This window comes from Electrona antarctica (genome assembly GCF_951216825.1).
Source record: "Electrona antarctica genome assembly, chromosome: 4".
Taxonomy (NCBI): domain Eukaryota; kingdom Metazoa; phylum Chordata; class Actinopteri; order Myctophiformes; family Myctophidae; genus Electrona; species Electrona antarctica.
In genome coordinates this window covers 34,092,640-34,106,265 of record NC_136809.1, presented here as the reverse complement: position 1 = coordinate 34,106,265, position 13,626 = coordinate 34,092,640, and the positions used below count along the sequence as shown (strand labels likewise).

Below are 13,626 nucleotides of genomic sequence, written 5' to 3'. Positions count from 1 at the left end.
TAAACAACCTCGGGAAGGTTCACGAGGAAGGAGGGGGGGGGGGGACTAGAACAGGTGGGTGGTCATAGGAGGAGGGACTGGATCAGGTGGGTGGTGCTAAGGTGGAACCCGGGTATACTTATTACTTACTGTACCAGTAAGTAAGTATTACTTACTGTGACAGTGGCCTTGTGGTTAGAGTGTCCGCCCTGAAACTGGGAGATCGGGGTTCATACCAAAGACTGTAAAAATGGGACCGAATACCTCCCTGCTTGGCAATCAGCATCAATGGGTTGGATTGGGGGGGTCAGATAAACTAATCAAATTCCCGAGCGTGGCACGGCTGAGGCTCACCGCTCCAAGAGATGGGTCAAATGCGGTGAACACATTTCACTGCGGTAACATGTGTCACAAATCGTACGACCTCGTCTTAATGTATACTTACTACAAAAATTACACTTTTAAGACTAAATTCCTCCTCCTTATATAATAATACCTGATGATCATGTTTCAGTGTGGTGAAAAATCAACATGGCACCCCGTCTTTATTGATGTGCGTGGCTGCACGCGTACGTACTCCAGTACTTACTGTACATGGGGGTGGTGTGGGGGCTTAGCTTTCCACTGACATAATCTTCTTTCTGAAGCCGTATATGCGAAACCCAATCCATAGCGGCTGTCGGCCTGCCTTTAAGAGTTAAGACATGTGAGATGACAGTCAGTGCGCATATTGTGTGCTTATCGATACAGCAACAATGCCTTGCAGGCGCAATCTCACATCTCATAATGCCTTGCAGTGCGCAATCTCACATCTCATATACTCCCATATAATAGAGCAATAATAGTAAACTAAAATTTAAATCACTGTGAATCATAAAAAACCCCTTAACATATACAGTAGATCTCATATATTGAGCTGCCTTAACTGCATTTTCCCAGGGTCATGACTGAGTCTCCCGCACGCACACGCACACACACACACACACACACACACACACACACACACACACACACACACACACACACACACACACACACACACACACACACACACACACACACACACTCACACACACACACACCTCCTCCTCCTCCTCCTCCTCCTCCCACTGAAAGTGGCCTCTTTTTCTTCCTATCTGGAGCCCCTCATGGTAAATGTGGGTGGGAGGTTAACAGGTAAAACTCGGCATTCCTCAACACTTAAATCCCCAAGCATATACACACGCACAGAGCTTGGATCTGCTACTTTTGATGCTTTTGTGTGCCGAGGTATTACATTTAGGAAAAAGCAAGTTAAAATATGGAGATAAGAAGTTTCTAGCCGACAGCGACGATAAACATTGCAGTGAGATCAGATGATTACCAGTGAATTCCGTGAATTCCAGTTGACACCACAAAGATATTATGCGTAGGACACCCGTAATGGTCAGCAGCAGTAGCCTGGTTTCAGCCCAGCAGCGGCCGTGTATCTGTAGTCTGTTTGTTAACTTGTTTTTGACCAACATCTTTCAAAAATATCTGATCTGCTAGCTCACAATGATCAACTGTTTTGAATAGCCAAAGTATATAGGACTAATAATAATAATTAAATTCTACAAATAAACTTGTAAAAGTGACTAAAATTATACTTAATACAGTATGCAATTTGAGTAAATGTACTTAGTTCCTTTCCACCCCTTAAGTGGGAGGTCTTTGGCATGCCAAGCATAGTTCGCTTTGTGCATGTGTGTGTGTGTGCTCGTGCTTGCGTGTGGGCATGCATGCTTGGCTTGGATGTGTGTGTGGAATTGTGTATATGCAAGCATAAAGTACACTATGCACGCTTTTGTTTGTGTGTGTGTGTGTGTGTGTGCGTGCGTGCGTGCGTGCGTGCGTGCGTGCGAGCGAGAAGGAGTAACGTTGTCATGTTAATGTCGTCCTCTCCACTAAACATGGCCATGTTTACGTTCCCCACCCTGTTCCCACGGCAACCAGCAGAGGAACAAACAGCGCTGTGCAATCCAAACATCCAACACTTGTCTTCTGCTTCGGAGGGAAACCCCCCTTCCTGCTGGAAACCCCTCCCTCGTTGTAACCCTTCTGCTTTCCTCACAACCAGCTATCTAACCTTGTGGTCAGAGTATCCGCCCTGAGATGGAGAGGTCGGGGTTCAATCCCTGGCCGAGTTATGAACCCCGACCGAGTTATATCAAAGATCAGTGGTTTTCATATCTTATTTATTTGGCATTTGATGAGTTAACCTCTTAGACTTAGACCCAACACTTTGAATAATTTGTTGTCGTTACTGTATTTGATGTGGTAACATAGGAGAGATCAAAGGCAAACGTTGACCAAAATGACAATTCTGCTACATTCTCTAATTGTGTAGACTTCTTGGAAATTAAGTAATGCAGATGTTTAACAATAACCATTAGAGTGATATGATGTGATTATGGGTTGATTTTTATTCGAATCTGCCATTTGGTTTCAAGAGAGAGAGAGAGAGAAAAACCAAAGCCTGGGAGAAGTGCCCAGGACATCTGGTATAGGAGTGGACGTGAACGTTGTATTCGCCTAACCAATCAGAGTGCGCTCCAAATGTGGTGACGTCAGTGTTCTCCGCCGTATTCTGCAGGCGGGAGGGGATGCAGGCACATAGGTTGGTGGTGAACCAATAGGGAGCCGGCGTCTGTTTCCAGCGCTAGTTTGAACAGCCCCTCTAGTCCTTGGAAAGGGCTCGTTCTTGTAATGTTGACCATCACTGAGCATCAACGACCATCACCGGGGCACAGTCACAGACACACAGCTCCCCTCTACAGTGCTCTACTACTGAAAGTGACTCAGTCTCATTTCTCTCCAAAAGCACTTGAATATGATGGAATATGATTAAAGCTCTCATTTCATATCACACACACCGATTCATATCATCGGGATTAATATCGATATATATTGATTACATGCCTAATTCTAACCCAGGTCTCCTACACAAGAGCTGTAATTTGAATTCTTTCTTTCCCATGTCCGTATATACATATACCCCGAGGCTAGGGGACGTCATATCCGTCTGTATATATACGGACCCCAACGTATACTCCGTCTATATAATGGTTGAGTCCCACCGCAGAGTTTAACATTGGTCCGGTTCCTATGGCAACGCCCCACTGCTCCAGCTATGGTATTGAAAATATAATCACGGTGTAAAAGCAGTTGAAAGGAGGATTTTCAAACCTCCATAAGTCAGACTCCAGGAGAGCTGTCCTTGGTGAATCTTCTGCCATCCAAATTTCGGATTTAATTTGTGCCTTTGTGCCGCGACGCTCCCGCCATGTAAAAGCTTCTGACGAAAGGTAAACAGTGTGTGCTTGTTCCAATGATACTCGAGTGTGTGTAGCGAGTGTGTGTGGGGGGCAGGGGGCGGGCAAACTCCGACTTTTAAAGTGAACGCGTAATCGCGTATGGTGGCACCAAGGAAGCTCTGAGAAGGAAGTGAAGTGGTCACGTGACTGGGCTGCGCCATGACACTTTCATGGACACTTTAATGGGAGCCAAACTACCCGGAAGTTTGGCAGAATGCACTGGAGTCAATGAGAGCTCAGTGACCAGCTCATGAACAAACATTATTTATGAACAATTGAGACCTTTTGTAAAGTAATCACTTATGGAAAATAACCTTTCTGAACGCACCAAGTATCGCGAGACTTTTCCTGTATGGCAGCCAAATATCGCGATACTTCGGAGCCAGAAACGATACCTGCTGCTGTTTAGATCCTCAGATAAATCCTCGAAAAGTAAGTGATTAGACTGAGTTTGCTTGCTCAGGGGAGAAATTAAAATTTGACCTTCTGGCAGTATAAAGTACAAGATCTACAGCTAAATGTCTCAATTGACCATTTGCAGACCGCAAAACCTCTGTTTCCATCAGAGTTTGGAAGCACTCGTTTTCAGTAAAGCAATGTCCTGCTGCCTCTTGCATTATGTGCTAATTCAAAACAGGTGGTACACATGGGCTGTTGAGTGATATCTAACGAGCACTTCCAAACTCCAGCACTTAGAAAAAGAATTACCTGCAAGGACACAAAGTAGCTCATAGCATGTCTACAGTGGATTTTTATGAAGGATAGAAAGAGAATAATTCAAGCTTTCCGTATACAGCTGCAATGTTGGTGAGTTTGACGTTGTTTAATACAATCAGACTTTTCTGTTTGGATGAATGGGCTGCCATTGGAAGTTGCACCTAGGTAGCACCTTGCCATTAACTTATATGGTAAGATGGCCACGGTCTGCATATGGAGAATAGAAGAGCAGGGACACCAAATACAACCACCCCAATTGTATTGTAAAATTAAACGATGACTTCACTGATTTTCAAACTATGTTCATATAATTGGTGCAGTGCTCACTAATGCTCATTATAATATGGTCATTTTTTTGTCTATTCACTCGGTGTCTCACAGGAGGGCTGTGGACAAATCAGAAACCTGCCTACCAGTGACATCATCAATGGGGAATCCAAGCTAGTGGACACTGCAGGCCTTCTATTCCTGTAAGGTTAGCAACGTAGCATGCTATAATGGAAGCCATTCTCACGTTAATATAAATCTAAATAAAAAATGTGAAATCTAGTTAATGAGGTCACTATATATATTGTTGTATAGAAGTGTATATCTTTAAATGTTTTGAGGAATTGAAAATGGAGGACCCTTGTGTAAACAAGTCTTGGTGCTTTTTCTGGTTTTATCCTCTTAGCCGATCTTGTATTGACCTGTACTTTCCTTGAACTGTACCCATTATGCAAACTGTTAATACAATTTTCAATCAATCAATATCATCTAATACAGTATGTTTGTGATTGTTCAAATCAGCTCATTAACAAACTTCAACATCAGAGCGTGTGTGTGTGTGTGTTGTTTTGCCAGAAGTGTGTGTTTCTCTCTACGAGTGTCTGTTACGGCTTGAGTGAGGAAGTGTGTTCTCAGAGTGTGTGTGTGTGTGTGTGTGTTTGTTTGTGCGAGCGTTGTGCTGGAGCAACAGCTACCCCTGCTGGAGACTGCGAGACAGTGTTTGTAGCATACCATATAAGAACAGGGGCCTTCTTCATGTAGAGGACACACACATTGATATGCTTTAGGGCTAGGCAGTGGTGGAAAGTAACTAAGTACCGGTATATGTACTCAAGTACATATACCGGTACTACCGGTACTACTCAAGTAGTCTACTGCAGTCGTTCCTAAAGTGGGGTACGGGGACCCCTAGGGGTCCTTGAGGGAGTTCCAGGGGGTCCCCAGCTAAATGATAGAACAGGAACCAAATAGAGTGTACAAATGGACCCTAATGGGTCCATTTGGTTCCATTTGTACACTCTTTTACAATATAAATTGGGGTCCCAGAGAAATAGTGGGCTGTAGCCTAATTCAGGTCAAACCGAGGGTCCTTGAAATGAAAATGGTTGAAAATCACTGCTAGAGCCGCAAACATCTTCTCTTATGGGGGTCCCTGGCATATCATTTCAAATGGGGGTCCGCAGGCTAATGAGTGACAATTTGGGGGTCCTTGACATGAAAAAGTTTGGGAACCAGTGGTCTACTGTACTTTTACTTAATTTTCCAAATTTCTATACTTTTACTTATACTGCACTACTTACTGTACATCTCATATAGGCATGTACTTTTACTCCACTACAGTTATTTGAAAACTTTAGTTACTGCACGCACGCACGCACGCACGCACGCACGCACGCACGCACGCACGCACGCACGCACGCACGCACGCACGCACGCACGCACGCACGCACGCACGCACGCACGCACGCACGCACGCACGCACGCACGCACGCACGCACGCACGCACGCACGCACGCACGCACGCACGCACGCACGCACGCACGCACGCACGCACGCACGCACGCACGCACGCACGCACGCACGCACGCACGCACGCACGCACGCACGCACACACACACACACACACACACACACACACACACACACACACACACACACACACACACACACACACACACACACACACACACACACACACACACACACACACACACACACACACACACACACACACACACACACACACACTACCAGTTACATCATCAGACAGGTTTCTTTTTGTATTAATGACTTTCCAGGAAAATTGAAAAAAGGCTGTATAACTTCCATGAGCTTGGAATCCCCAGCGATGATGCCATTGCATTGGCAGACATGGTCTCTGAAATGTCAGCCCTCCTCTGAGAGTGGACAGAAATGGTACTGTCTTATAATGAGCCTTATTGAGGACCAATTATATGGCACGGTTGAAAATGATTGAAGTGGTCCTCATTTAGTCCAACATGTGAGTAATTGGTCCAGCACTGCTACTACAGCGCAAACAGTTGAAGTTGTTATACTCAGTGGGAAAAAGTACTCACAATGTTGTACATACATAGGTAAAAGTATCAATACTGCAATAAAAGTGCTCTAGAAGTAAAAGTCCGGAGTATTGGCATCAAAATGTACTTAAAGTACAACGTTTTCAGATGTATAAAAATAGCCGATCTACAACCTCACAAGTACAGTACTTACAGTAAATATACTCTACTTTACAGCACTGGTTCTACTGTTAGAGTGGGTCTCGCCTCCATCCTGGAGGAAAGGATAGAACTGGATGGAACAAGCTTCTCCAGCTCAACACCAACGCCACTTTTTCCCCTCACTGACCCCCCGAGCGGTGTTGCCAGATGAAAACAAACCCAAAAGAAGAGACTATAGGCTACCAGAGCACTTTAAACCTTATAAATAAAGTTTGAAAATAGCCGAGCTACAAGCTCACAACGTGTCGCAATTGTCCATGGATCTGCGGCCAAATAGAAAGGACAATAGCTGGAAGCCTTGATGAGAGGGGCAGTGATTTGGCCAATCACTGCTGAGTGCTGACCCGCCAACTGGAGTGTTGTGGTTAAGGGTCGAAACACTCTAAGGTGTTTTTTACACGAGAACGGTGTTCATAAGAAACGGCAAAATAAAGTATGGTTTGCTGGGGTCCGTTTAGACGAGAAGGGTGTTTTCAGGAGGTGAAAACGCAACAAAGTGAAACCACCTCCCAGAGTGGAAATCTTTGAGAACGCCGTTTTATCCCTTCTCCGTGTAAACAGGCAAAACGGTGAATCCGCAAAACGTATGACATCATGGCTCACATTGGCTTGCAGCGCATATATTATTACATTGATGCAGAGCCATATAATTATGATATAATGGAGTTCCTGAACAAGCCTCCCTCCTCGCCTACAAAGCACTGCTCATCAGCGATGGTGAATGTAAAACCATGATGTAAATAAAATGCCTTAATTGTGATAGGTGGCAGCCGCGGCAGCAGCGTTTATGTAGCCTAATGTATTATAAAATATATAACCATCCCGTGGCGCGCTCTGCCTGCATGTCTGTCACCTCGATGCGTTATAGAAAGCAGACAGCGAGCGACAGCCACAACCACGTTGTGTTCTGATTTGTTATAGATTTGTAATGTTCTATTATTTTCTATACTAACTATTCACACATTTCCCAATGGAAATGGAGAAATATACGGTATTGTTTACTGTCGTGTCTCTTTAGTTTCTAGAGAGACTAAATGGTCACAGATCAATATTATTAAAATTATTTTTTTTAACATCCAATATTCAGCTATAATGTAACATTAATGTTGAATAGCAAAACCCTGATAGGGTTGCATGAAGGGGGAGCTGGCTCTTCTTCTTGTACGTAACGTGGGTGACTGGTCTATTTGGCAGCCCGTTACCGCCACCTAGCGATATTATAGCGTTTTCATAAAGTGTGCGTTCTCGTGTAAAGGGTCAATAAAAAATGAGAATGCAACGGGACTTTGCCGTTTTATCTGGAGATGGTCGCCGTGTAAAAGTAGTCTCAGAGGGTTGGGGACCACCTGATGACCTCTCTTCCAGGCCAAGACTTTATCCATTATAGATGGATTATTTATAATCGCATCTTTGATGTATTTACAAACTATATCAATTTGGGGGTCCTTGACTGGAAAAGGTTTGAGAACCACTGTTGTAGTAGGTAGTCTGTATACTACACAGAGAGGAGTGCAGACTGGGCGTTTGTACCGTAACGTGCATCGCAGACAGATTACTGCATGCTGTGTCACTCTGCTCTTCCCAGAAACATCACCATGGTTTCAGGATGCTGCATGCGGTAGCCATGGCAACACAGCTGCACCCCCCACTTGTGCCTATATGTGTTTTGAAGATGAAGGACATTAAAGAGATGAGGTGTTTGTACTCTGTGTGTGTGTGTGTGTGTACTGTATGTGTGTGTGTGTGTGTGTGTGTGTGTGTGTGTGTGTGTGTGTGTGTGTGTGTGTGTGTGTGTGTGTGTGTGTGTGTGTGTGTGTATTACTATACTTGTGAGGACCAATGTCTCCACAAGTATAGTATAGTAGACGTTGTGATTGAGAACATTTTTCCTGGTCCTCAAAAGAAGAAGAAAAATCACACCCGTGTGAACTGAGTGGTGTAAGGTCTTATATAGACTGATCAGCTGTGGTCTGACGTAATGTCTGACGTAATGAAATCACACCCGTGAACTGGGTGACCAACTGACCATAGCAACCATGCTGATTTTTTGAGTGGTGTAAACCACTCCTACAACTGGCTTTTGTGTGCAGAAAAAAATGAGCATGGTTGCTATGTTCAAAATAATTTCTGACGTAATTAAATCACACCCGGGTGAACTGGATGACCGTAGCAACCATGGTCATTTTCTCTGCACAGAAAAAGCCAGTTGTGAAATCACATCCGGGTGTGATTTCATTACGTCAGATCAGAGCTGATCAGGCTACATAATACCTTACCTTATTTCATTACGTCAGACATTACGTCAGACCACAGCTGATCATGCTATATAAAACCTTACACCACTCAGTTCACACGGGTGTGATTTTTTTTGGTACGGACAGACACGTAAACTAAACGGACATACACGTAAACTAAACGGACAGACACGTAAACTAACAAAGCCAGTTGTAGGAGTGGTTTACACCACTCAAAAATCACACGGTGTGAAGTGAGCGGCGCTCTTATCATCATACATCACATTGGTGTATATGGCTAGTATCAGGCATTTACAAGTTGTTAGGTTTAGGGGTTGGTTATACATGATTTACACCAGAGTCGTAGATGAGAGAGTTACGACAACTCTGTTCACTTCATGGGGCCAGTCCAATGGTGGCTATTCTACATAGACTTAATATTGGCGAAGAAGAGTGACAGCAGCCTGAACCGGAAGGTTACGGAATGCATTGGATATGGGCTTTAGAGTGACAAACGAGTTACATGAACCATGTGACCGGGCTGTTTTCTGCCCCCTCATTGGCAGAACTCTCCTTTCAATGGCTCCGATTTATACTTGGTTCCATGCCAGTGTCGTTCACCAAAAAATAGCTGTTTTTCATTTTTTGTAATGGAAACAAGCCCTCAGGGCTTTTTGTGTTATCCTTTTAACATTAAAAGGATAACAAGTAATTGTACCACCATAAAGTAATCAAGTCTATATTAAAATTGCCTATAGAGGGTGAGTGGACGGTCGACATGTATGTCACAAATGTAAAATGCAGACCTGTGAGGCGCACTGTTAATAAAATCCACACCAGACATGGAACCAACACTGGTCAGGGGTCCGCGATGACAAGAGTCACACCAGGGGCCATGTTAGGGGCCCCCGGGGGACCGTCACAGGCATGCTGTTGCTCCAATCTACAGCAAAATAGTCACACATGCTGTTCAAGGGTCTGCCATGACAATTGTCATACCAACAAACCTACATATCACATAATGTGGACACTACAGCAGTGTCTAACATTTCAATGGCCATAACTCGGTGACCATGCTCTGAGCGCACTAGGACTGGATTTTCAGGCCACGCAGCAGCCTGAAAATCTATAAAAAAAACTAGTGTGTCTATTTATTCATGTTTCCCTGCCTGCACTGTAGACTTTCTTTGTTTTGACGGAACCAGCCCCTTCTTGGCACCCTGGTGGTACCGACTCTCCAGCTTCCAGATCTTGTGCTTCCCTTTAAGCGGGAATTTCACCATCAGCTCCTGGGAGTTGGTGCAGATGAAGACAAACGGAGAAGCCGACTCCACGCTGATATCAGGGAACTGCTCCCTGTACTGCTCCTGAGACAGGCAGTCGGTAATGTTCACACAGCCCAGCAGACAGCCAGTGGGGTACTCTTCAGGAAACCTGGGTTCTTGCTTGTAGATGTGACGGTACATGCCCTCCACTTCCTCGATCTCCTGAGTAGTTGGCTCCTTAGCTGCAGCGGCTATCCATAGACGACCACGGTGGGATGTGTACCAGTCTCTCCCCTCCACCCTCTTGATGCCTTTGATGAGCAGTGAGGCCCAGGGTTGGTGCACACTGAGGCACCAGCCCCCATCAGCCATCTCCTGCAGCTCTCTGTCCTGCAGTCTCAGTCTGGAACGTTCCGCTGCTGCCTCGTCTTCCACGGAACCGATTCCTTTCTTTTGGTTTTGCCTGTGGTTCTCACCACCACCCACATCCACCCACTCCGGTGCAGCCTGTACAATGTTGGGGTTGATCAATTCTCTGACATTTTGACGTACACCTTGTCCCTCGGGGTGTAACAGTGATTGTGGTTGAGCACCAGTGTTCATGGCCTTGATGGTCTCATCCAGCTTGTTGTAGTACCGGCTGAGGTCAGCTCCCTCATCAATTACTTGACGACCAGCAAAGTCCAATGTGATTCTCCTATCTTTCCGGGAAGTGTCCCTAAGTTCTCGAAGCTCTTCCTCCTTCTTCCTCAGCTTGTCACGCTCACTGGGTGATAACCATTGATTGGAATCGACGCCAAAATAATCTGACTCGTCATCCAGAACCTGAGTTCTTCTTAAACAATTCTTGTCATATTCTAGCAGTTTTTCCTTGTGTTGGATGGCCTTCTCTAGGCCTGCCTTCATGCGAGCCTCTTGGTGTGGGAGATGGTCTCTATCTGAGCACTCTCCCATCAGTTTCTTTCGCAGTTTCTGGCTTTTATTGGAGTCTCGTTGCAGGAGCTGTTGCTCCTCTTTGGTGCAAACCAGGCTTCCACAGAAGAGGCAGGGGCCAGAGCCTTCTTGCTCACACACAACACGGCCACAACAAAGGCAGTTATTGATGAGGCTGTGCTTCTGGGCTAGACACTCACAGGTGTGGCGCCCAGGCAGAATTATAGACAATTTGTCTTGTCCCTCTTTAGCGTAAATATTCACAAACTTACTTTTCTTCTTTGATGCAGTGGAAGTATTCATTTCTTGGGCCTTCCTCAGGTCAATGGGGGTTTTGACTACTTCTACTTCAGGTTCTGCTTGGTTCATTGTCATCGCCTCTTGCTTGTTTCGGCCCTTACGCTTTGGCTTCTTCTGGGAGTCCATGGTAATGTCAAAGGAATCTGGTCCGGGCCTAGACTTCGCAACCAGGAAAAGGCCATGATTATCTGTAGCCTGTCTTCGAGACCTCTGCCATCGATTCAGGAGCTCATCTATAAATTCCCTCTTCTTCCCATCGGTCCCCTGGAGAAGGTCTCCCACATACTCCACGATCTCATCAGCATTATCAATAGATAAAATGTACCGGACAATGTCTTCAGGCGCCTCGAGACCAAAGCTGTTGTTTAACTGGTCCATACACCAGCAAAGCAAAGCATTCGACATGTTGAAAATGTAAAGCCTATATTTGATAACAATAATGATTTAATAACAATAACAAAATATAGATCTAGTGTAATATGCTGGTTAAATAACACCGTGCTAATACAGTCGATTCTAATTCTGATATGTATGCACACCTTGAGGAGCAGATGTCAAGTCAACCTTGTGTTTTAAATTACTAGGCTCATGGGCATTGGGACCGGTGCCCGTAAGGAACATTTCCCTCCAGTTATGAAACACCAGTTGTCAGCTGTATCCATTATGATAGCATTTGTATGTCAAGCCATGATTGATGACATCAGGGATCTCCATATTTGGGCATAATATGGACACATACAGACGGACAGACATACAGATATCTCCATACTGTATATGGGCATTAGATTCATGGATTTATAGATATAATATTCTGCAAAATCAACGATCCACAAACAAGCACATCACTCCCCTGGGTCCTTCCTTGGCGATGCTCACAGCAAATGAAGTAGTGACTAGACATGACTAGAGGCGCAGAAGGCGACGTCGCCAATTGTGTGTGATTTCAGGGAGGAAAAGTAAGGTCGCCTCTCTAAAGTGTTCTAAACAAACAATGTAAATCCTCAAAGTCCATAGACTGGGCTGGCAACCAATTACGTCAAAGTGCTCTAAACAAACGTTACAAATCCCATAGACGTGGCTGCCATATGACGTAATATTCAAAAGCCATGCATTGGAGGCCCCTAAAAAAAGGAATAGGACTTTTGGTCAGTTGGAATGTCAAGTTGACATGTTCTAAGAGAGAGAGAGAGAGAAAGAAAGAGAGAGAGATAGAGAGAGTCAGAGAGAGAGAGAGAAAGAATAGGCCTACAAGAGACATTCTTTGCCACCATGCCAGTCATGAACGAATACAACCACCATGTCACAGGGGGCGGCAGTGGCTCAGGGGTAGAGTGACCGGATGTTCGAACCCGGGCTCCCCCAGAGTTAGTGTCGAAGTAGCCGCAATTTGCAACTCTAGATTTTTTTATAATAGGGTGAATCTAGAGTTGCAATACCCTCCATTGACTTCCTACTCATCCAATTTGCGTTTGCGTTCTGCTTGTATTATAAACAACGTTAAACTCACCATCATTGCAGCTCTAGGCCAAGCTTGAATTATCCTCTTTCAATCTTTCAAAGTTCTGGAGTTTGGAAGCACTCGTCCTAAGTCACTGAACGGCCCTGCGTAGTGCGTACCACCTGTTTCGAATTTGCACATAATGCAGGAGGCAGCAGCGTGACCCCAAGTGCTTCCAAACTGCAACACTTGGAAAAAGAATCACATGCACAGAATTTCTTGACAGAAAGTAGCTCTCATGTCTACGGTGGATTTTTATGAAAAAAAAGCTCGGCAGATTGAAAGACGATAATTCAAGCTTGGCCTAGAGCTGCAATGATGGTGAGTTTGACGTTGTTTAATACAAGCAGATCGCAAACGCAAATTGGATGAGTAGGTAGTCAATGGAGGGTATTGCAACTCTAGATTCATCCCATTATAAAAAAAATCTAGAGTTGCAAATTGCGGCTAGTGTCGAAGTGTCCTTGAGCAAGACTCTGAACCCCTAATTGCTCCCGATGTGCAGGTTGGGGCCTTGCATGGTTTCCTCCGGCATCGTTGTGTGAATGTGTGTGTGAATGTAATGCACAATCTCTGTAAGATCTCTGGGAGCACACTTGACCAGCTTGAATCACACTACACACAGCAGATAACATAAGCAGCGGCAGCAAAGAAGCAAAGAAAAAGTTCCTACCTTGAGCCATCTACTTGAGTTCATCAGTTGACAGTTGTGTAAGACAGTGATGCCAGGGTCAAACTTTGGAACCCATGGATAGAGAGATAGAGCCTCTCCGGCTCTCTCTCTAGTTCATGACACGCCCTCCAGCAGCATCTCTTATCATCTCCATCAAGTCCATCCTCCATACAGCTGGCTAGCTG

General features: G+C 44.9%; 1 protein-coding gene across 1 annotated transcript; it reads right to left on the bottom strand.

The window, feature by feature from the left end:
- Positions 1-9,923: 9,923 nt before the first annotated feature.
- On the bottom strand, positions 9,924-11,675 carry LOC306921274 (activating signal cointegrator 1-like; the record flags this gene model as incomplete). Its single annotated transcript, XM_079498383.1, has 1 exon — positions 9,924-11,675. The coding sequence occupies one exon, from the start codon at positions 11,673-11,675 to the stop codon at positions 9,924-9,926; it is 1,752 nt and encodes a 583-aa protein (XP_079354509.1).
- Positions 11,676-13,626: the final 1,951 nt, after the last annotated feature.